The 24560-nt window shown below is 36.6% G+C and overlaps 1 protein-coding gene across 6 annotated transcripts in view; it reads right to left on the reverse strand.

Annotated features, from left to right (window-relative positions):
• Positions 1-24560, reverse strand: part of FoxP (forkhead box transcription factor P) — a 210920-nt gene that overhangs the window by 87789 nt on the left and 98571 nt on the right. For 4 of the 6 annotated variants that reach the window (XM_089739889.1, XM_089739890.1, XM_089739887.1 and 1 more), the window contains 5 exons: positions 23582-23751; positions 22112-22187; positions 21591-21682; positions 21040-21185; positions 14349-20122 (listed from right to left, as the gene is read on the reverse strand). In XM_089739889.1, the coding sequence (XP_089596015.1) occupies positions 19965-20122; positions 21040-21185; positions 21591-21682; positions 22112-22187; positions 23582-23751 (642 nt within the window). In that variant the 3' untranslated portion in view covers positions 14349-19964. Of the gene's footprint in view, positions 1-14348; positions 20123-21039; positions 21186-21590; positions 21683-22111; positions 22188-23581; positions 23752-24560 lie in introns of those variants that run through there. The other 2 variants (XR_016325711.1, XM_089739888.1) reach the window with 2 other exon arrangements.

The raw sequence follows: 24560 nt of genomic DNA on the forward strand, positions 1-24560 counted from the left end.
TCAGTGGGCTGTGTCTGTGGGTTAATTTACTCGCCGAGTCCTTCGTTGCAAACGACGGGTTCGACGAGAACGATGATCGGTGCTTGGGGTACCTAAAAGCACCGTTAGTGGATCGGGGAATCCGAAATGACGTTTTTTGGGCGACGTCGACAAAGATTGCCGAAAACCGGACAAAGTGAAAGAGCTTAAGTTAGAAAGTGAACGTTTTTTCTATTATCTTTTTATTTTGTCTCCATAGTTTGGACTCGATATATTGTGTCCGCTACGGACGATTCAAATCATATAATGACAATCAAAAACATGAAATTAAATCGTAAAGGTAGCTTTAATTACGTCGGCGGCTCGCGAGAACCAAAGAAAATTCAAATCGAATGCTAATTGCGCTAAAGTCGTTGATTTCTAATACAAAATTTCGTATGTCTACTTCTGATTAGGAACGAAGTAAATAAATAAATAAATATAAGAAAACTGGGAACAATTAACGCACGGTTATCCGGCCCCAAGTTAGGATTCCCTGCGTTATGGATACCAGAGACATACATACTTATACCAAACAAAGACCAAGCAAACCTGTTCATCACACGAATGTTTGCCCGATGTGGGAATCGAAACCACGACCCTCGACGCAACATTCAAGGCCGCTAACTACTACACCGACGAATTTCACTAGTGGTAGGACCTCTTGTGAGTCCGCACGGGTAGGTACCACCACCCTGCCTATTTCTGCCGTGAAGCAGTTATCCGTTTCGGTTTGAAGGGCGGGGTAGCCGTTGTAACTATACTGAGACCTTAGAACTTATATCTCAAGGTGGGTGGCGCATTTACGTTGTAGATGTCTATGGGCTCCGGTAACCACTTAACACCAGGTGAGCTGTGAGCTCGTCGACCCATCTAAGCAATAAAAAAAAACTTAAAGTTTACTTGGAAATAGTTTCACACGTATCAAGGATAATTAACATATAATTTTTTTCCATGACCCAAATTAAAACAGCAGTGTCCGAAACGTTATTCACAATAAAAATCGTTTATGAACGTGTTAATGTTTTGTTTTATTTAGGACAAGGGTTAAGCTAGAAATGCTTACACTTGTACAGCGCGCGGCGCTTCTCAAACTTTATACAGACACTTTCATATGCTTGCGACTGTTTTATTTACGATTTTACGATGTTGTTTCCGATATTTTGAATACTTTACAACTTTCGTGGTTGCTAGCGGCTAACCGAAATGTAATTTAAAAAAAATGATGCCTATAAGTAATTTTGAATTATTTTATGAAAATAGTTGTTTTTATCTCTATGGAGACGTCGTGGCGTACAACCTCTTTGACAGGACATATGATCTAGAATGACTCGAAGACATATACCTACTTCTTGCAGTCTTACTTCTTGGAGACTTGCAAGACGACAGGAAAAGGGAAAAACGGGAAAATTATTGATTATATTTTTTTAAAAATAAGTGTTACAATTTTAATACTCTAATCGACGACAAACGATTGAACTCACTTTTGAAGTGCTCTAGTATTAAGGAGTCAACGGGATACTATGAGTCCATGGACGCCGATACATCATCCATACATCTAAGCAATAAAAATAAAAAATAAATATAAAAAAGATATTCTATACTAATATTATAAAGAGGAAAGATTTGTTTGTTTGTTTGTTTGTTTCGAATAGGCTCCGAAACTATTGGACCGATTTGAAAAATTATTTTTCCATTAGAAGCCGACATTGTCCCTGATGAACATAGGCTACTTTTTTTTATTTTATTTTTTTGGTTTCATGTGTGTTTTAATGTTTCCGAAGCGAAGCGAGGGCGGGTCGCTAATATAAAATAAAGATACATAAATTCATTCGCCTTAATTAACGCTTTCACTTTCACAGAATGTCGTAGTAAGTCTTCGGAGAGAATCATTTCTTAATTACACTTTAGATTAAACCTCTTTTATTTTTAAAATTTAATATACAATTTGCGTTTGAATTGAATTGATTGCGATGAAATTCGCATTTGAATAATGCTATCACGGATCACATAACTTTTACAACGCAAAATCTCTTGTTTTTCAATATTGTAAACGTGATCTAAAACACTTTGAAACTAATTTCCAAGACAAGATGTTGCTAACTGTGACGAAATTACAAATGAAAAAATAAATTGTATTATAAAAACTTTGAAAATCGCCTATCGTCGCGGTGGTATACCAAATTATCATGCTTTACAAACACGACGCACCAGGGGGAACAAAACGCGGGCCGCTTTGCTCGTTCATTATCTATTAATAAATATTATACATAATTATATTCAGGCCACATAAAGACTTAGTAAAAACTGTCTAGTTCTCATTCGGGATGGCGAATAACAATCCCAACAAAACGTTTGGCTTTCCAAAGACACATAGCTTTCCATAGAACGCGTTAGGAAGTCCTTATATCTTTAATTTCAAACGTTCACTCAAGACTAATAACGTAAGCTAATAATAAGTGAGCATAATTAGATAAAAAATGGAATGTATCGAATTAGTTTCAACAAGAGGAATAATTTGAGAATTGATAGACCACAAGGCTAGAGACGATCAGATATTAAGGGATTACCGTAGGTCATGCTTTACGTGGCGACTTTTTTCGATGACTATAAAGTAGAATAGAAATTTTTTTGTGTAACAAAAGTCAATTTTTAATTATTTTTTAAAACCTAATTTGATGTTCTTAAGGGACCATTTCAGCGTAACCGGACGAGTTGATGAGCTCACGGGGCTCAAACCTGACGTTGTTGCTAACACGAAGTCTAGCAAGAGCCGTGCTTCGCAATATCTACCAATATCACCAAATAGACAGTAATATGTTTTATAATATTATATGTCTTAAGTTTTGCGGGCCGCGGTTTGCTCCCCTGCCCGATAGCCAAGCACGTGCATACGAACATCAGAAATAAATACAATACAGTAATTGTGCCACACGCCTTCTTCACATATGGAAGCTGACGTATAAATAAACTTTCTTCAAAAGATAAGCCTCGGTTTTTTTTTTGTTGTTTGTAATATCGAAGCATGTATTTGTCCTTTTGTGGTCGCCGCCTTTTTGACAGAAAACAGCTTTGGCTATTGATGTTTTGGAATTGATCTATCCTTCGACACTGCTGTATATGTAAGGACCGATAATTCACGACTAAGTTCCTTGAGATTGTTACGAAGTCGGATGAATGAAATCATACTTCTTCAAAAATTGTCCCTTAGAATTTAAGTTAAATTCTGTTTTATTTTAATAAGTCAAAACATTAACTACTCATAGAGGAAATCATTCTTCTTCAAAAAATGTTCTGTTGAATTTAGGTTAAGCTCAGGTTTTTTTAAATATGTCAAACTATAAGTACTAAAGTGAATAAAATAGCTTAATGCGCGTTCATTAGTTAGACTTGTCTCAATGGCTATATTATGTAACGAATTCTTACACACCAATTGTCATCTACTTGAAAACGTTCGTTTATCTTGAAAATTTACTAATAATGATGAGACTATAATAATTTTACATTGGTCTATTATCCTGATTAGGTTCGGAAGGATTAAAAAGAAGATTACTTAAATTTTAAGTTACTTAAATTTTAAGTTACTTAAATTTTAAGTTACACTTGTTCTTAAAGTTGTTGCATTTTAGTTTTAAGCTATTTTTACTAATTTCGTTTTACTCGATTTCTCTCTCTCTCTCTCTCACTAACTCTCTCTCTCTCACTAACTCTCTCTCACTCACTCTCTCTCTCTCACTCTCTTTCTCACTCTCGCTCTCACTCTCTTCAATAGGTCCCTCACTGCTGAGGATCGTGACTCCGTTCGATTCCGTTAACTAGCTGTCTCCATCGATCCCGTTCTGTAGCTTGGTGGAGTGCGTCGCTGACAGATATTTTCAGTTCCTCTGCTATTTGGTCCGACCATCGTTTAATATGAAGTTAAATTGTTACCGGAGTTAAATTGTGATACAAATACGGCCAACAACCTAGCGACATGACAGTTTAAATTTCAGCCATTTTGTACTCAGGACTTGTCAGCAGCAACTAGCTGCCCGTGGCATCACTGACGTCCATTAGTGACGAAGAACAGTCGCCGTCAGGAGGGTAGTAGACCCATTTAACGTACGTAAAAATATATGTAGCAATGGTAACCGTATTTGTTCACAATTATATAAGTAAGAATTTCGATGTTATATATTTGTATATTGAAGTAGATGAGATAGCAGATCACACCCTACCGCGGTGTGAAGGAACTAGAGAGACTACTTCTCAAGTCACTCCCCAAGAACTTGAACATTGGAAGTCTGATGGAATCCCCGTGGTGATAGTAAAACTGAACATTCTTAATAAGATGTAGAAAAGGTACACGGAAGTCGAATTTCGGGAAATAGTCTCTTTTCGATGTTCCAAATTCTCGGTTGCTGTAGCTCATGTTGGTTCGTAGGTTGGTGGAATGCACTAACAGAGGTTGTTTGTGAGAAAAATATTTATTTTCTACTAGCTGACCCGGCACACTTTGTAGTGCCTCAATCGATAAATAAAAGACTTAAACTTTTGTATAAAATAAACTTAAAACAAACAAAAGGAATCCGAATGGGAAAACAAAATTGTTATTTTTATTTAATTCCGAGCATTTTCATATTTATCTACCTTTTAAACCTTCTCTGGACTTCCACAAATAATTCAAGACCAAAATTAGCCAAATCGGTTCAGCCGTTCTCGATTTTAGCGAGACTAACGAACAGCAATTCATTTTTATATATGTTAACGGAAATGTATGTAATCCGTCATTGTATACAATTCCTAGGAAATGTATGTAATTCCTAAAATCGCACGGAAATGTGTGAAATAAATTATATTATACTTACACATTACACATTTCCTAGGAAATCTATACATTTCCTAAATAGCAATCGGAAATGTAAAACATTTAAGATATTGGTGGGTACGCGGGGACAGCGGGACGAGTCTTGCACTACGGTCAGTTGCCATCTTGCAATCCACTGGAACCGGCCAGGGATTTAAGAAGTGCCTTTGCAAGAAAAACTGTGCTACATCAAGATGTCTGTGTTTTAAAAATAAAGTATTATGTACTTCCAAATGCCATTCAAGCTTACCCTGCAAAAATAAAGAGCTATATGGACTGACAAAGTATTATTATAATATAAAGATTTACTTTTATACTTTGACATTTATAATTACTTAATTATCAGACTGATTACTTGCCAAATGAAAATTTTATTTTATAAGAATAAATATAAGTTGATTTTGTGATACGTTAAAAGTTAATAGATAGTTGATTTTAGAAGTTTTAATCAGTAAGATAATATGAATATATTATTATTATTTTACGGTATGACTGTTACTCGATTGTCTCAATAAGTGTTATAATAAAAAAATATTATTAACAACGTGTTTTATTACAGCAAGCATTTACTTTATACATTTCCTAATACGATATTGGAATTATATATAATTCCGAGGAAATTTATACATTTCCTAGGATATCTATGCATTAAATAGTTTTTCAAATAATATTTTATACATTTCCTAAATAGTATCGGAATTGTACACATTTCCTAGGATTTGTATACAATTCCTTGATTTCATACATTTCCGGTAACATATACATAGATAGTGGCGTCGGATGACAAAATCTTTTAGTGGGTAGGAAGCGCGCGGCGTTCGTTGTTTGGGAAACAGCAGAACAGCACTGACCTCGCTCGCCTCAGGTCACGGGTCCGAGGTCCCCTCACCTCTCGTTGAACCCCGCGCACTCCCTCTTACAAATCTTGTTAATTTAAAACTAAGCTAAAGGTTTTGTTAACTTCTTTTAACGAAACGAATCCACCACACAAATAAACATATACCAAATATACCAGTCACAGCTCTAAGCCCATATTCAACGCATCGCTAACAGTTGCCTTTTAAGCAATAATAAAATTGGAGCTCAGAATAGAACAAAGTGAGACCCTCTCGTGAAACTACTGCTTTTGGGCCGACAGCTTCCTTTCGGAGGCAATCGGGCAGATGTTAGCAAAACCCTTCCCTCGTGGCTGGGCCGGCGCTCGACCCTTGTCCTGCTGAAGGTAGAAAGCACTTGAGCAACCAATAATCTTACCACTAAGAAAAAAGTGGGCTACTCAAACATAACGTTGGTATCTATTAGGCTGTAAAACTCTAACTTAAGCTCGATTTAAGGTTCTTAAAACAAACTATACACACACTCGACTACTATACATTTAGCGTTAATTACAAGAAAAGCCGACTGGGTTTTCCCGCCGAATTTTCTCAGTAGCTCTTGCTGGGTCAGATATTAGCAAACTCTCTCAGACTGCGTCCGCCACCAATCAAGGTGAAGCCAAAATAGTCCCTCGAGGCTAGGTAGGTAGCGGGTAGGTACCACCACCCTGCTTATTTTTGCTGTGAAGCAGTAATGCGTTTCGGTTTGAAGGGTGGGGCAGCCGTTGTAACTATCCTGAGATCTTAGAACTTATATCTCAAGGTGGGTAGCGCATTTACGTTGTAGATGTCTATGGGCTCCAGTAACCTATTAACACCAGGTGGGCTGTGAGCTCGTCCACCCATTTAAGCAATAAAAAAAATACAAAAAACAGAGCAGAAGAGAATATGCAATGAACAAATCTAAGTCCAATAACATCGGTTATTATGGCTATATTTTGACTAACCGGCGAAAACCAGTATTAATTGTTACGCAAAAGCTGGATGGACGATAAAGCAGTTCGTTATAAACAAGTCAGCTCTGGTACCACGGAGTACCATCCGTACAAAGTTGCAGAATAATCAAAATCAGATGTTTATAATTAAACGTTATCAATTCCTAGTTTATGTAATTAACCCGCTGACTGCGTTATGCGGCTTAAAAAGCCCCGTGCGCGATTGTCATCTGTGATCTTCTCAGTGGGTCGCGTTTCCGATCCGGTGGTAGATACTGCGAAGCGCTGTTCTTGCTAGGGCTAGCTGTTAGCAATGTTCTCAGGTTAGAGCTCCGTGAGCTCACCTAGTCGCTCGGTTACGTTAGCTACGTCGTCTACGGCTTAGGAAGGAAGGTTAGGTAGGAAAAAAACCCGACTATATCCCACATTTCTATGGGTATATTCGAAAACGAACTATTGTGATACCTATTAGGTGTCACGCGTCAGGCGTTCCTAGGGGGAGGGTGATGGGAGAGATGTGCTCCGCACTAAGCGCTTGCCTTTCCCCCCTTTGCCTTTTCATGAACTCTGTCTCATGCGAGATTCGGAGGTTGTTGAGCGACAGGAGGTTTTTAGTCGACATGCCCCGCCCGCCATCCAGAGTGAAGGGCGGAAGTCTGACGATTTCCTCCTGACCAAAAAAAATCTTGACTCGAAAATACCTCAAACACACTGGATGAAAATCCCTCAAAAGTGGTCCTGCAATCAACGTGTTAAAACATAAATTCAAAACACTTACAATGTATTAAATAGTTCAATGCAATTAATCATTGCAATTTGTTTATTGTTATCGTTCGCATTATTCGTGCATCCAACCCGTTATCGGAGCAGAGTTAATTGACACATTCTATTTTATGTGTTTGTATGACGATCGGCATGTGTATTGCTACTGGCTTCTTTTAAAAAGTTTCTTTTTTTATTGCTAGATGGGTGGACGAGCTCACAGCCCACCTGCTGCTAAGTGGTTACTGGAGCCCATAGACATCTACAACGTAAATGCGCTACCCACCTTGAGATATAAGTTCTAAAATCTCAGTATAGTTACAACGGCTGCCCCACCCTTTAAACCGAAACGCATTGCTGCTTCACGGCAGAAATAGGCAGGGCGGTGGTACCTACCCGCGCGGACTCACAATAGGTCCTACCACCCGTAAAGCCACCAGTTTGTACGGAAACTTAAAAAATATCCTTTAAATTGCAAATCGTAAATTTATCGCAATTTAAAAAATTGTAAAAGATTAATCACTGTTAAAATCAAAATTTATAATGCTTTTCGTTTATTAGCTAACCGTGACGTCATTGCCGGGCCTGTCATAAAACTCATCGCCCAAATACTCGTGACGTTCAGACGTTTCATCCTCAAAAAATGCACGTTCTATGAACAAATGCGACACTGACTCGTAGAAGAAGAAGAAAAAAAAACATTTCTCACGTGCGTCAGATGACAGTGGAAATCATTGCCATGTGTTATAATCATTATTCATCTATACGGATTTAAAAAAATATAAACTAAAATAACCCACTAAAAATACTGTGAAACGCCGTAACTTTTCATTTGCCGAAGGAATGACAGTTTTTATGAAAAAAAAAAATATTCAACAGATCTTAACCCATTCGTAGACATGTGCGTAAGAGCAAAAAAAAAATGTTTTTTGTCAGAGTTCAGTAACCAGAGATTAAAAACACAGTTATTTTAGATATATTTTTTTTTGTCGGGCCTGTACTTGCTTTCGAGTTGAGTTATAATTAAGAGCCACATGTCAGTAAGATGCTAGTGATGGGGAACGTTAGTCGAAAAAGTATCGATAATTTCAAATTATGTTTACATATTTTTTTTGTTAACAGGAATAAGATAACTTTTTACGGTGTACTATGTCGGAATACGACAAAGGAAAGATCTACCACTGAGCAGGTGATATTCCTCGGTAGACCGACGGTCCAGTATATATTTATATGCGGTGTATTAAGCAAGCTTATTTTGAAAATGTCGTAAGTGAGATGCAGGCATTTGTCAAATATATTGGCCACATAATAAGTTTTTTTTTATTGCTTAGATAGGTGGACGAGCTCACAGCGCACCTGGTGTTAAGTGGTTACTGGAGCCCATAGACATTTACAACGTAAATGCGCCACCCACCTTGAGATATATAAATTCTAAGATCTCAATATAGTTACAACGGCTGCCCCACCCTTCAAACCGAAACGCATTACTGCTTCACGGCAAAAATAGGTAGGGTGGTGGTAACTACCCGTGTGGACTCACAAGAGGTCCTATCACCAGCAATAATTTAAGTGTTGATATTATAAGTTTAAGTGAGTGTTCACTGGAATATTATGAACACCTTGAGGGGGCTTCCCTTATAAATTTTTGACATCTGCATTGTATTATAATATTTGTAATGACGAAAACGCAGATTTTGTTTAGAGCAGTAGGTACACACTCGTCCCTAGAGTTCTGCTATGTGTATAGTAGCATAACGCCGTCTCATAAGGTGCCCCACTGACGCTAACAAAAGCATATTGTTGTTATAGAAAGCCTATGTAAGACTAACTTCGTAACATATTTACGACGATGACTGCAATATTTCAACCAAATTAAACCGTACTTTGCATTTTCAGTGTTGTGGACAATGCGAGTGTCAACCTGTCGCTCGGAAGAACGCGTGGAGCATGTTATTTTCATAGTTGAATAATTCGTAATAAAGATGAGCTCTATAATGCTCTGGGTGTGAAAGTAAATACTGATTGTTCTATCTCTGGGGCGATACTTATAAAATGAACCACATTTTATCATTTGAATGGTATCTGGAATGTGCGTTTTAATTGTTAAAAGTAACTTAAAAACTATTAAAAATACCCTTTATAAAAATATTATCTAAGCAACAACTGCATCGATAAATCCATTGTCCCATCTCTAATGCACTTGCTGCGTCTCATAAATCAAACTAGAGCGTGCTCGCATGGCGGCCTATCGATACTACGCCATGCCTCCGTAATACCACGTTAATTATTATTTATTTAATTTCAAAGATTTTATCGATAAGGCTGCCTTTTATATATTTTTTTAGACAAGACTGCTCCATTTGTTTTCAGTTTGTACGACTGAAGATTTATAATGTAATCGTGTTTATCGTAAAACTGTAGTAGGCTTCATAGAGATGATTTTGTGTTTATAAATTGTGTTAGGTTATGTACTTGTAAGTACAGTACGGTGAATGTTTTAGGAATTCATGGCAATTCCAGAGATACAAAATGATTTCTGATTATGTTTGAGACATAATTTGAGATCTAATTTTAAGAGTTATATTGATGTTGCATTTATTTTAAAGAGTTATTTTCGTTTTGTTGTAGATATGGTATTGTTTTTCATGTAGTGTCTTTAAGTTGATAGAGATCTGAATTTGAGCAAATATATTCTATTAACCCTAAGAGCGCTAAACATCGACAGACTATCTATGCGTATAAAGTGCGGAGCGTCGGAATACTGACTATAGCGCAGTTCGATCATAGGTATTAGGTCTCGACCTGCTTAAGCGGACGTGTCTTAGCGCGAGCATGTTTAACGTTTTTAATAACCTACCTGTACCTAACATTTATAAATAACCATGCCTATTTCTGCCGCGAAGCAGTTATGCGTTTCGGTTTGAAGCGTAGGGCAGCCGTTGTAACTATACTTGAGACCTTAGAACTTATATCTCAAGGTGGGTGGCGCATTTACGTTGTAGATGTCTATGGGCTCCAGTAACCACTTAACACCAGGTGGGCTGTGAGCTCGTCCACCCATCTAAGCAATATAAAAATAAAATTTAAAATTAGTTTGCTATGAATTTAGCATTGTTTTTTTTTAGTTAAAATTTATTATAAGATACTTTTAAAAAAAATCCTATGACATCCTAATTTCTGCAAAATATGTGAGAATAGCTACAGCACTGAATGGGTTAAAGTTTTGCTGGGATTTAGCATAGATTTAAGTTAACGTTTGTTATAAGGTTTTTTTTTTAACAAACCCTTTAGCAATTTCTGCAAAATATGTATGTAAAAGTAAACTCAGCACTAAAAGGGTTAAAGGCAAACCGATATCAAATATAATGGCCCTACAAAATAGAATAATGGATGGTCTAGGTAAATATGCCTCTAATTGCATTAAGCTTTCGCTGCTATGTGTAATATTAATACATACTATAATTTAAATTTTAACAGACGGTCAATCCGTGATTATGGCGATCGACAATAACATCGAAATATCTAGAACTCGGTAAAGATTAAGCGTGATTTTAACCTTTGTCACCCGTTAAATAAAATCATTATTCTAAAATTATTAAACGTCCATCTATGTAAGATACTTCAACAGCAATGACGGTTTTAAATGTGACTAAATTTTGTTTGTAATGAGAAATATTATGAAAAGTTTATTTTTAGCTTTTCAGTGGAAGTTTTACGTCGTGTTCTAGACAGGCACGTCACATCACGCCATGTGCACATTACAAGTTACCAAAACGATATCTCATTAACGACACATCCTTGCATCAATAATGAATTTAGGGGTGCCAGACGTCCCGTATTTCCCGAGACGTCTCGTATTTAAAATGTCCTGGCGGGACTGACTCTGTCCCGTATTCGAACCGTACGATTATAATTGTCCCCGCAGACACAGCCCACTGAGTTTCTCGCCGGATCTTCTCAGTGGTTCGCGTTTCTAATCCGGTGGTAAATTTTGCGAAGCACTGCTCTTGCTAGGGCCAGTGTTAGCAACACTCCGGTTTGAGCCCCGTGAGCTCACATACATGTTAGAGCGAAGCTGAAATAGCCTCTCAAGGCTATCAGCATAGTAAAAAAATATATATGTTAAAACCGATGAAAATATGTTAAAACTGATTTGCTCCTCGGAGAAATATAAAAAAAAATAAAGAATGTCACTTTTAAATTTTGTTTTTTATTTGTCTCGGGTAAAAAACTAAATTCCCGTAAATTTTTTTCCTATTTAAGCATTCGTCCCGTATAGGCTGAAAAAAAATCTGGCAACCCTACCACCTAATGATTCATGTCAAATATGTTGCACACTTGCGCGCGGCTTCCGGACAATACGAATTGTTTTATACGATGCAATTGAATGCGTAATGAATTTATTATTTCAGGAATATCGTATGTTTTGCCACGTGGTTTGTTAGTTCTACTAGTTTTCATAAGTGATATTGAATGATTAAAAAGTTAATCAAACAATTAAAACGATCAATTAAAATTAAAGAGAAAACAAGAAGACGATTTTGAAGACGATTCACAGACGATTTAATATATCTATTGTTCTATCCACAATTGAGGCCATCAGCGCAAAAGTGGCCTAACCCACCTTTTTTTATATTGAAGCTGATATGACGTATATTGTGGAATTTATTTAAAATATAATAAATATTGATGCAAAACTGGCCTATCCACAGTTTCACTCATAGATAACAGATAGCTTTGTAAGCATTATTTCATAGCGGCTTAGGTCGCGTTCACTTCGTTAAAGCGGCACGACACGAGAACCCTCTCATCGTGGCCGCCGGTAACTACGTTCCCGATCCTGCGAAAAGAATGGAAAGCAGTCGACGTCGCCCCAAGCACGTTATTTCGGATCCTCCCGATCCACTAACGTTGCTTTTAGGTACCTCAAGCACCGGTCATCGTTCTCGTCAAACCCGTCGCTTGCGACGAAAGGCTCGACGAGTAAATCAACCCTCAGACACAGCCCACTGAGTTTCTCGCCGGATCTTGTCAGTGGGTCGCGTTTCCGATCCGGTGGTAGATTCTGCGAATCACGGCTCTTGGTAGGGTTCGTGTTAGCAACGTCGTCAGGTTTGAACCCCGTGAGCTCACCTAATAGTTAAGGTTCCGCTGAAATAGCCTCTCAAGGCTCAGGTATCAGCTTAGTTTAAAAAAAAAAAAATTTTTTTTTAATTTTTATTGGTTAAATATGTGAACGATCTCACGCCCCACCTAACCGGAGTCCATCGACATTTACAAGTTAAATGCCACCCAAATTGAGACAAGTTCTAAGGTTTCAGTTTTTACAGTACAACGGCTGCCCCATCTAAACGAATCCGCATTATTGCTTCACGGCTGAAATAGGCGGAGTGGTGGTACCTACCCGTGCAGACTCACTAGAGGTCCTACCACAAGTATAAAGCTTGCTCTATTGAAATAGCTTTTTTTTTTTTATTTTTTCCAAATTTTAAACTTTAAATGCCTCTCCTGTGAAGCTGCAAAAATGTCGTTTAAGCCAAATAGCTTTTTACCCCTCGATATTGTAGTACGCGCGTAGATCTGTGAGAAATATTGCTCTACCTATTTCTCATTCGCCGATACAGCAATCAATAGAGACGTAACTGCGACTAACTTCTCATGTCGAAGTTGTGTTTATTGGCTACACTGAAGCGAACCGTTTGACGATATACAGTTTTACCTCGACTTGTCTTATGGGAGCGCGCCGACTGATAGCAGAGCAGTGTTAATTGACGCTACCTCGAACCTCTGCATCATCCACAGCGCAATTCCAAGAGACCTTTCCGCCACGTACCAGCCGGCTTTTGAATGATTTTCGCTGCAACTGTTTCCTAAGCGCTTTGACACATGTATTCACTAGCTTTGCGGGTACAAGCCGCGCCATTAAAGAAACGAATCGAAAATGGCGTCTATGTACCTGCACCGACAGATGGTAGGGTCAACAAATAAAAAGAAAAATAGAAAGAAAAAGTTGTTTATTGTAAAAAAATATAAAAAAACAAATGAGAATGTACTTTAGGTGTCTCATCTGGGATGCAACTTGCGTAGATACTTTTGCTGCCAGTCATCTAAGTCGCACAACTCGTAAGTGAAAAAACTCGAACTCAACAACAAAGTCAAAACTGATATTTTTTTGCATGCAGTACGCGCCGTGTGCGACTAAAGACAGCAATACTTTAGAGTGAGAGCGCATGATCGCCGCCGCCATTTTAGATTCGTTTCTTTAGTGGCGCGGCATATAGTGTTCAGCAACAGACAGCAGCTTTGAGTGACGGTAACCATTCACCATCAGATTGGTCGAGTAATCGTCTATGTCTTCGTTTTTTTTTTTTTATTGCTTAGATGGATGCACGAGCTCACAGCCCACCTGGTGTTAAGTGGTTACTGGAGCCCATATACATCCACAACGTAAATGCGCCACCCACCTTGAGATACAAGTTCTAAGGTCTCAAGTATAGTTACAACGGCTGCCCCACCCTTCAAACCGAAACGCATTACTGCTTCACGGCAGAAATACGCAGGGTGATGGTACCCACCCGCGCGGTCTCACAAGTGGTCCTACCACCAGTAATTACGCAAATTATAATTTTGCGGGTTTCATTTTTATTACACGATGTTATTCCTTCACCGTGGAAGTCAATCGTGAACATTTGTTGAGTACGTATTTCATTAGAAAAATTGGTACCCGCCTGAGATTCGAACACCGGTGCATCGCTCAACACGAATGCGCCGGACGTCTTATCCGTTAGGCCACGACGACTTCATAACGACGTATAATAAAAAAATATAATATTTTAAAATTACATGCTACATTTTTTTATTAGTCATATTTTCTACATGATCGAATGTTAAATTAAAATAAAAGTCTCTTAATTAATTGTAATGATTTCGTTTAATACAACACTAATTAAGTATAATTTACAATTTTTAATAAACGTATGTATACCTAATATATCAATGTGTCACGCGTTTCGCGCCAAAACAATCTACCACAGACAACACAAGAACGAGTTTCCTTTTCAATAGACAATAACATTTAAAAAAACAAAACTTGCAAAAAATAATAGTTTTTTTCGTAAACCTTAATTTATTAAAAGTAAGTAGATTTAAATAAAATAAAATATGATGAAATTCAATTTATATGCAATTGTTTTAGATATATCTACATAAGTAAAACATCAATGGAGTGCCTCTCAATTTTACAATGCTACAATAAAAAAATATTAAATGTAAAACTTATACACTATAATATTCTAGTTTACGTGACATATTTTGAACTGACCTGCAGCTGACAATAATGAAAATGGCGTTAAATTTATTCGAACTTGAAGGACGAACTAAAGAGTGTCGCGTGAAACGAAAAGTCCAAATTTCGCTTTTTTAAAAAAAACAACACCAAAAAAATAACTTTATTTTAGAAATTAACGTATCGTTTAAAAACACGCTTAATGATAATCACAAGATAATTTCTAGAAACTCGTTCTCGTTGAGTTCCCGTTGAAGCTAACACCATTTATATAAAACATCGCTACATACAAATAACAACAATAATCAATTCCGAAACGAACAGTGCTCTATGATTTCTCGTTGTACTTGGCTGACGAAAAAAAAAAAATTCACGTATTATTTCAAAGCAAATTTATAGGAGTAAATGGATATGTGCACTTACTAGATGAGATTTTTATCGTACCGATCCAACGCGAGAATGTTTTCAACTGTACACAGTATGAATGTTATTGGAAATTCAATGCTTTTTTTTATAAACACCGTTGATTTTAATCGAATTAACTTCCTCCGCGAGTTCGAAAAACTTTTGTTTTTAATTCATCCAATAAATGCACGAACGTACTTAACAAAAGACAGAATTTTGTAATCTACGTCTTGTTTTTAGCTGGTTGCAATTATTTCCAAAGCTAATTTCCCGCGCTTTCGCTTCTCCCGTGTGGGAAGTGAATGACAATTCACGACTGTCAAACTAAAAGGCGGGAATAAGAAGCCACGTCATAGGTTAGTTTCCGCGGAATTTCAAAAAAGGATTATTTTAAAATTCGTATCTAAATTTATTATAACCGTGATATGATATTTTCCCTTCATTCGAGAACATTCTACTTTTAATAAATGCTTAGGAAAATGCACAACTCGCTATACAAAGTTTACCGAAAAATGGATTATTACAATGACGTAATTATTATTTATTTATTTACTACTAAAAAAATTTTTTATTCAATTTTTATTTTAATTTTACTATCTTCATCTAATATTTCTACGACATGTAATATGCGATAGCTAAGTGAAAGTCTAAGCTAGACCCCCGTATACATTATGATCATTTGAAATACTAATCTGTAATCTGGCTCACGAGCTCGGAAGCATATTTTCCCACCGGCTACTCTCCGGAAAGTTTCCGTATATTAAAATAGAAGGGTGTGATGACGTGCTAAACAAACATATCCTGCGGAGTACTTAAATTACACCAGACCTTGAGAGCAGATAGAGGTCAGTTTCACTTGCTTAACTGGCGTGTTTTGAATGTGCGATCTTGTAAAAAAAAAAAATTGTTTTTCCCTTGCTGATATGCTGATCTATCTATACATATAAATAAAATTAGTGTGTCTGTTTGTAATATTGAAATAACCGCTTTTTACTACACGCATATAAATATATAAACGGTACATACACCAAAATAACATTTTTTACAATTTTTGTCTGTCTGTCTGTTTGTTCCGGCTAATCTCTGGAACAGCTGAACCGATTTTTACGAGACTTTCACTGATAGGTAGCTGATGATATAAGGAGTAACTTAAGACTTTTTTTAGACTAGCTTCACCCCGCGGTACGACAATAACTGCGTGTAACATCGTGGGACTCAGCTGTCAATAATAAAATGTAATGTTTACGAAGCGAAGCAGGGCGGGTCGCCAGTGATACTTATATTTGGTCTGTCTAACGCAAATGTTGGAAAAAGTCATACGATCCGTCAGGTTTCGACCTATTTTCGGGGCCTATTATAAAATATATCCGGGTACAGACAATATGCGCCCGAGCTAAACACGACACGATCCAGACGCAGTAATGTACAGCAATCCCTATATTACGACCAGGAGGTACATAAATAATTCGCTTTCCGCAAACAGCTCATACGTTTTTTCTGTTTATTTACAAAAAAAATATATCGGAAAACTAATTTGAAATACAAAATAAAAGTGCATAAATGAATTTTAGAAAATCGTTTCGGACGAATAGCTTACGTACAGACACGCGCGATAGGTATACGGTTCTGTATAGAGCCTGTGTCATCAATTAACTCGATTTTATTAACAAACATAAACATGTGTTTTTTTTGTATCAATCTTAATCAAACAATGGCTTTAGTGTTTACATGTAATGCTGAGTGAGGCTTGTTTAGGTGGGATTGTGGATATATATGACAATATCAGAATAAATATACCTGTATATGTGTTTATGTAGCTCACTGAGTTTCTCGCCGGATCTTCTCAGTGGGTCGCGTTTCCGATCCGTTGGTAGATTCTGCGAAGCACTGCTCTTGCTAGGGCCAGTGTTAGCAACACTCCGGTTTGAGCCCCGTGAGCTCACCTACATGTTAGGGCGAAGCTGAAATAGCCTCTCAAGGCTATCAGCATAGGTAGAAAGAACTATGTATTTATATGAAAGCACACCGCAAAATTTTTATTACCATAAATGTAGAAGCCGTCTGTTATTGTTTTTAAGATATAAACAGTTATCTTTAACGGTTTTTTCTCGGCGCTACGGTTTTTTAATTTCAATTTCAGGACTTAGCGATTAGTCGCCATTTTGCTTCAGACATTCACACCGCATTAAATCGGTCTTTGAAGGTAATAAAAAATCCGGAATAGTTGAAAATTAGTGATGGTTCGAAATGATACGCACAACTTATCTGGCGTTAAGTCGTGGGGACGGCGAAGTGGAAATCACCCGAAGAGATAAGATTATTACCGATTAAATATAAATATAATATAATAACCGATTATTATTTAATGCAACGCATATCATATATGAATGAAGCAGTGTGTATATATTGTGCAGTGTCCGCATATTGAAGTTGTTAATAATGGTAAACCAATGTTATAACGAAATGGTGCCATTCAGAATGTATATTTTTATAAAGAAACGGTTATACATGGTGGTATTACTGGTGGTAGGACCTCTTGTGAGTCCGCGCGGGTGGGTACCACCACCCTGCTTATTTCTGCCGTGAAGCAGTAATGCGTTTCGGTTTGAAGGGTGGGGCAGCCGTTGTAACTATACTTGAGACCTTAGAACTTATATCTCAAGATGGGTGGCGCATTTACGTTGTGGATGTCTATGGGCTCCAGTAACCACTTAACACCAGGAGGGCTGTGAGCTCGTCCGCTCATCTAAGCAACAAAAAAAAAAAACATACTATGTATGACTGTTTTTTAATGTTGATTGATGAAACACACGATATTAAGCCGTGAAAGTAGTTTTAATTGAGACAGGACGAACCAGTCTCTAGCTCTAGTTAAAGTGTGGTGCATCATTCGCAACTACGGTAAACTAATAAGCTTTAAGCTCTTTTTGCTGGTGTATTGTAGTGTTGAGATACATTTGTGAGGGGGGTGGAGGGGAGGAAATGGCAGACCCCCCCCCTGCTATTTACAAGCTGATACAAAGTACCTTTATGCTTTAAGGCTGGAAGTAGTAGGGATAAACAATTTTATCATGAATACGTTAAGCATCATCCGATAGCGCCTTACATTTTTGATTATAAAAATCTAGTGGTGCAGAAAGTACGCTTAATAGTTTTATCTACATAAATATAAATGCGATTTAATTAAAAAATACAAAGAATATCTCGTTACGATGAAACACGGCGAGTTATTTTCTTATCGATATCACCAAGATAGAAAACCAATTAAAGCTTAGTCCTAAATAAAAAATAAAAAAACCAATAAAACTAATCACTAAAAACGATAATATTATAATAACACATCACAAAATATATTCGCGATTAAAAAAAATAAAAATAAAAAAACGGTTACATTTCAAAAATATATATGTATATGTATTCATATTATTCAGATCACTTATGAAATCAATTCCTTCATGAATCACGTTACTGTTTCGACTCCATTGATAATTTGAGATCTGTCTTATTTATATATTCGTAATGTTTAAGTAGATAATATATAGACATAGATATTTGTATATAATATCTTAAATCATTCGGAACAATGGCGGACGCTTCGCGCAAAAACTCAAATCGCCCGTGTCTCAATCGCTCGTTGGAATCGAAACAAAAATCGATAATTCCCAATCGATATATCGCTACAGAACAATCTAGAAACCTAAACGAATAATTCACTCGTCGGAAGCGTGTAATGTGAATCGAATTAACGAAAACGCTATGCGCAATACCTAATCGAACCTTTACACACAGATACAACTACTTATTGTGCTTACGTTACATTACAAACGATTAAATATTTTCATTATTGATATGAACATTTAAAGGTATAAACCGTTTGGAATATCTAAATATTTTCCACTAAAACTTAACTTAGCTAACTACACGACTAATTTTAGACCTTAGCTACCAAGTTATAAAGACTAAAGGATAAACCTATAATACTTGAAATAGTCCCGCTAAGAGCCGGGCACGTTCGTATTAAGCGAAAAAAAAAATATTTGGTTGTAACAAAACTCCCGTTTAGGAGATCGCCCATACTCGAAATCCAATTGTGAACACATTTCTATACAAACACTGCCTAACATTTAATAGATCTAAACCCGTAAATATTTATGTTTTTATATTCATATTATTATGACACGAACAGATTACTAATCAAGAACGTTGACATACTGAATACATTTCCCAAATTAATTTTGGGAACATTAAACTTATTCCCTTTGCTTGTTGACCGCCATGAAAAGTGACATATGTACGTCAAGAACGTCAAACGATACGATCGTTCAGATAAAACAGAACCCGGTAATTTTTCTATGCAAATTGATTTGGAGAGCAAAAATCATACTTTGGCTCTCACTTTTTTCTCTATCTCACTCGCTTTCTCTCTCTCTCTCTCTATCTGTTCCAAAGCGAACTTCGAAATTCTGCACGGATACTTTTTAGTACTCATTATTAAAATACATATTATTATTGTTGCAACAACCATTGTCTCTACGCAGAGTCAGCAGAAACAACTATATCGTCAAGGTATGGTAAGATTTCACTTTGCTTTCCATTACAGTTCCCTAATTAGTAATCTGAACGAGTCTTCGTATGTTAAACGCAAAGGATATGATCTGCGTTGGTGGACTGGAAAACTATTTGCGCTTACATCAACATAATCAAGAGTAAACGATGTAACTGTATCGTGGATAGAAAATCTCTTCTAAATCCTTTCGCAATCCACATTAATAAGGGTAGGTTATATATGTATCGATAGCGCGTATCGAATGGTTGGATGTGATCGACTTATCTCGGTTTTACTTTTCAGATCTTTGCTCGTTCAGTGAGAGGTTCTCGGCTTCGTCCTTGATGTGGGATATGGAGGGACGGTATCTGTCTTCGGGACGGTAATCATCGTAACTGCTTCCCTCGCCGGAACGATTGCTCGAAGACTCCTTGTTGGAGTAGTCGCCGGCTGGTGATGGAAAGAGAGCTGAATGAAACTATCGTTAATACGTTAATACCGCTTTCGATCTTGAGACATGAGTCCTAACTCTTAGTTGTATAGTGTATCGGCTGTACTACCTTTCAAACTGGAACGCTTAACTGCTCCGCGGCAGAAATAGGCAGGGCTGTCGTATCTACAGGTAGTTACGCAAATAAACAATTTTGCAGGTATGATTTTTATTACTCGATGTGACGTATTATTTCTTCACCATGGAAGTCATTCGTGAACATAATTTATGTTCTTTTTTTTTTCGTTGCTTAGAAGGTTGGACGAGCTCACAGCCCACCTGGTGTTAAGTGATTACTGGAGCCCATAGACACCTACAACGTAAATGCGCCACCCACCTTGAGATATAAGTTCTAAGATCTCAGTATAGTTACAACGGCTGCCCTACCCCTCAAACCGAAACGCATTACTGCTTCACGGCAGAAATAGACGGGATGGTGGTACCTACCCGCGCGGACTCACAAGAGGTCCTACCAGTTTAAGTACGTATTTCATTACAAAAAATAGTACCTGCTTACGATTTTTTTTTTTTTTTTGTTGCCCTGTAGGCTGAAGAGCGTACGGCCGACTTGATGATGAGTGGTTACCATCACCCATGGACTTCAGCAATGCCAAGGGCAGACCCAAGCCGCTGCCTACTGTTAAATACCTACGAGACCCAAACCCTGGCACAGTCACATCACTCGATACTTATCTCGGCGTCTAACTTATCCTTTAGGCCTCGGCGACTAATATTGATCCAATCTATGCTTACTGAAAGAATTAAGACTTCCAAGGCATTTTGATAAATTTCCCAGGCGAACCCACTTAAGCTATAACACATTGCGATGCTCTAAATAAAATTTGATATTTTTTTGCAATTCCTGTACCATACGTACCTTTATTAGAGTAATCAGACGCTTGAATCTCGTTCTTAAGCGCGTATATATTGGGTTTAATATCCTGTGTGTCATTAGCGCTCAAGTCTTCGGCCTTCACCTCATGGGATGAACTGCTGCCGTAGCCGTTCAGTATTGGGGGTCGGCTGAAATAAATGATAAAGACCAATATTTATTCGTTTAAAAGAATAAGTCCTTATATTACTTTAAACAATACTCTTGCATAGTGCTTATAGCATAAAGTGGTATAGGTTATGTTTGTTTAAGCTCGTTTTAAAACCACCATGCTAAACGCTCCATGAATTGTCTTTCATCAACCGGAATAATATGCGTTAGTCTATCTTCATATCTCGACATCCATACTTTAGATATATTAATTATATTATATAGTATATATTATATAGTATACTTTAGATTATAAGGATATTTTAATTTTACCTCAAAGTCATAATGCAAAATTCAACAGATTGTTTGTTGGATATTTTGCTTTGATGCTTCCAAAGGACTCTTAACATCTGTTAAAATTATCGGTTACTGTAACAGGATCTCACCTATACTCCTCGTGCGAAGACGGATAGTCCTCGGTTTGCATCATGTGGTCCTCACCGGACATGTAGGACAAGTTGCAATCTTCCATCATCCCCTGCGGATACGATACATTTTGTTAAATGGAAATAAAGAAATTAAATATCGGTACTCTCATTAGCACATTCAAAATAATACGTTATTAAAGCGAAATCATTTTTATCAATAATTCCAAAGTAGCTCCTGAAATAATGCAAATTAATAATAATAATAATAATAATAATAATAATAATAATAATAATAATTTATTTATTTCTCTCTTAAAGGTACGAGGTACATACAAATTGAAATGGAAATAAATTAACCTTATAATTTATTTTGTAAGCCTTTGAAAGAGCTGAAGTCTGTACTAGGTTCAAAGACCTGTATTACTGAAATTAAAACTAAACTCTTAAAACAGGCGACATTTATAATTAAAACCTTTGTTAAGTATTGTTTGTATAAAAAGTTTTGTAGTTGGGTGTGCAACTCTAGATTTCAACAATACCTGGAGATTTCTTTTCAGCGCTTCACTGTAGCCATGAGGACTTGTCATCATTGGTGGGCTTTGAGCTCCCATGAACCTGTTTAGATACATGTGGTTAATGTTCGAATCTGAATCATTAAAAAAAAGTTTAGAAATCAATTTATTAAAAAAAAAACAAATCTAATTTACTATGCACTGATTTGATTACATTTTGAAATTATCACAAAATCACAAAAAATATATCAGCTTCTAATTTTAGTTTCACAAAAAATTTATTTCATACTCTGTACCTTATCTATGCTTTGTGTGATTCTGTCAAGTGTATAATTTTGAATCAAATTCCAATTTCGTGTTAGTGTAATTTGTGTAAACATGGTGAATGTGTGTGCGTGTGAATAGAAGTAAAAAATAAAAAATATAATAAAAAGAGAAATGGAAAAAAGGCAAGCCATATTAATAAAAATGAGAAATACTAAGAACTAACATGCGACGTCAAAATGCAGCTAAAGCACAATAAAAGCGAATATTTTATACCAGTGATTTTTAATGAGGGTAAAACATGCAGAATTCGTGAAAAGGAAAACAAGATGACATAAAGTTCACTAGTAATCTTACTTGGAAGTCCAACGACGATCCTTCTTTACAATAATTTGCATTAAATGCAATTAACATGCATAACGTGACAAACTTTTATTGGAAATAGATCGATTTGATTCAAACCAATGAATTGTTTCCACCAAATAGAAATAAAAAGTCCGGTAATTACATAGCAACATATGAACGAAGCTAATTCATTGAACAACAAGTTATATTTATAATGTGATGTTAAAAACTATTGCAAAACAATTTGTTATAGCTAGGCACTCTAGGAGTCTAGTTATGTGCGGTTGATTTACTTTGATGACACAATTGTTTCAGGAAATCTATGAATCTTGCAAGTTCAAAATCAATCGCACAAAGTCAATTGTAAGATTCTATTTTCGAAACGAACACCTCTCTCTAGTACAAACTAACATGACATGTTGAATTAAACTAATTGTACACAGTGGAACATTTTACAGAAATGGCCAGAAACATCAATGCGTTACCCGAAAATTATCGCATTCATTTTATTATTTTCATGATAATTTTCAGCCGTTGTGCTAGATCTCACATAAAGTATTGATGATTATGGACGCGATCGTCCAACGATCTCTAGTTCTCGTTTAGTTATACGTCATTTTTTATCGATTACGTGTTGACGAAATTTTATAGTTGAGCTCTTCCTAATTTTTATTTTTATTTATTCGTACATTTGTATGTTTTTTTTTTCCAAAAAAGAAAGGCATATTGCGAGACAATTTCAACTGAAATCAATATTATTATCAGACATTTTAGAAAATCACACGCGACAGATTCTGAAAATCGTGAATATGAACAAAACAAAAAAATAGAATCTATGTTACTAGATTCGTTGGACGGTCGCAATTCCCGATGCGGCTGCGCCCTTACTGTGCTGGAGCATTGGGTCCCGGCGCCGTTGGCTCATATTTCCTAGGCCTGCCCCGACTCAGGTGCCGTCTCTTCACAAACTCAGCGTCGTCGACCATCCAAAACGAGCCGAAGTCGTCCTCGTAGCGCACGAAACATTTGTGCAGAGACAGGTTCGTCCGGATAGCGTTCTATAATTTATCGCCATTAAACATAAAATCTAAGATGTTACCGATCTTATGACCGATCCGAATTTAGAAAAATAATAACTTAACCTTAAAAAAAAAGTGCTTTCATCGTCATCCGTGATAGAATGAATCGAAGGAAAAACAATAATCGAATAGTTGAATGATGATGGATAATTAAATTACGATGAAAGCACAATAAGATCGTCGTTGAGAAATACCAATCATAAACGATTTCATGCAGGATCTGATGGAGAAGAAACCCCAAGGAAGGGAGCAGATGACAGGAGCGAGGTTAATAGGCAAGCGAGAGAAACGTTATTCACCGTTGCGCTGAAAACCCACAAACACAAACATATATCGAGACCTAAATACAAAAATACAATTACAAAACTCACATTGTGACGACATAACCAGGGCGAAGCGCAATATATAAAATTGTAAACACTAGTTATGAAGCCACTCACAATCAATCCAAAACCCACTACATTAATAATTACAAAATTCAAATCTGAAACGAGATAAAACGTTTATTTACACAATAAAAATTAGATACATCGCTAGGTTAGATAGAAAATATTTAAGAGAAGGTATTGAAATGTACCGGAAACTGTTCAGTGAGTGAAGGTGTCTTGTGTAGCCATGTTGGCTTTTATTTATGTATATAGTGTGTCAGTGTGTATAGTATTAGTCTGTCTGTATGTCGTATTACTTTAACTCAGAACAAATTATCTCTCTTGTTCATTATGTTATAATTTGTATTCCGATCGAGATACAACTTAAGGAAAATATCGCGATTTTAATTTATACTCATG

The sequence above is a fragment of the Bombyx mandarina genome, chromosome A1 (genome assembly GCF_030267445.1).
Source record: "Bombyx mandarina strain Sakado chromosome A1, ASM3026744v2".
NCBI lineage: Eukaryota > Metazoa > Arthropoda > Insecta > Lepidoptera > Bombycidae > Bombyx > Bombyx mandarina.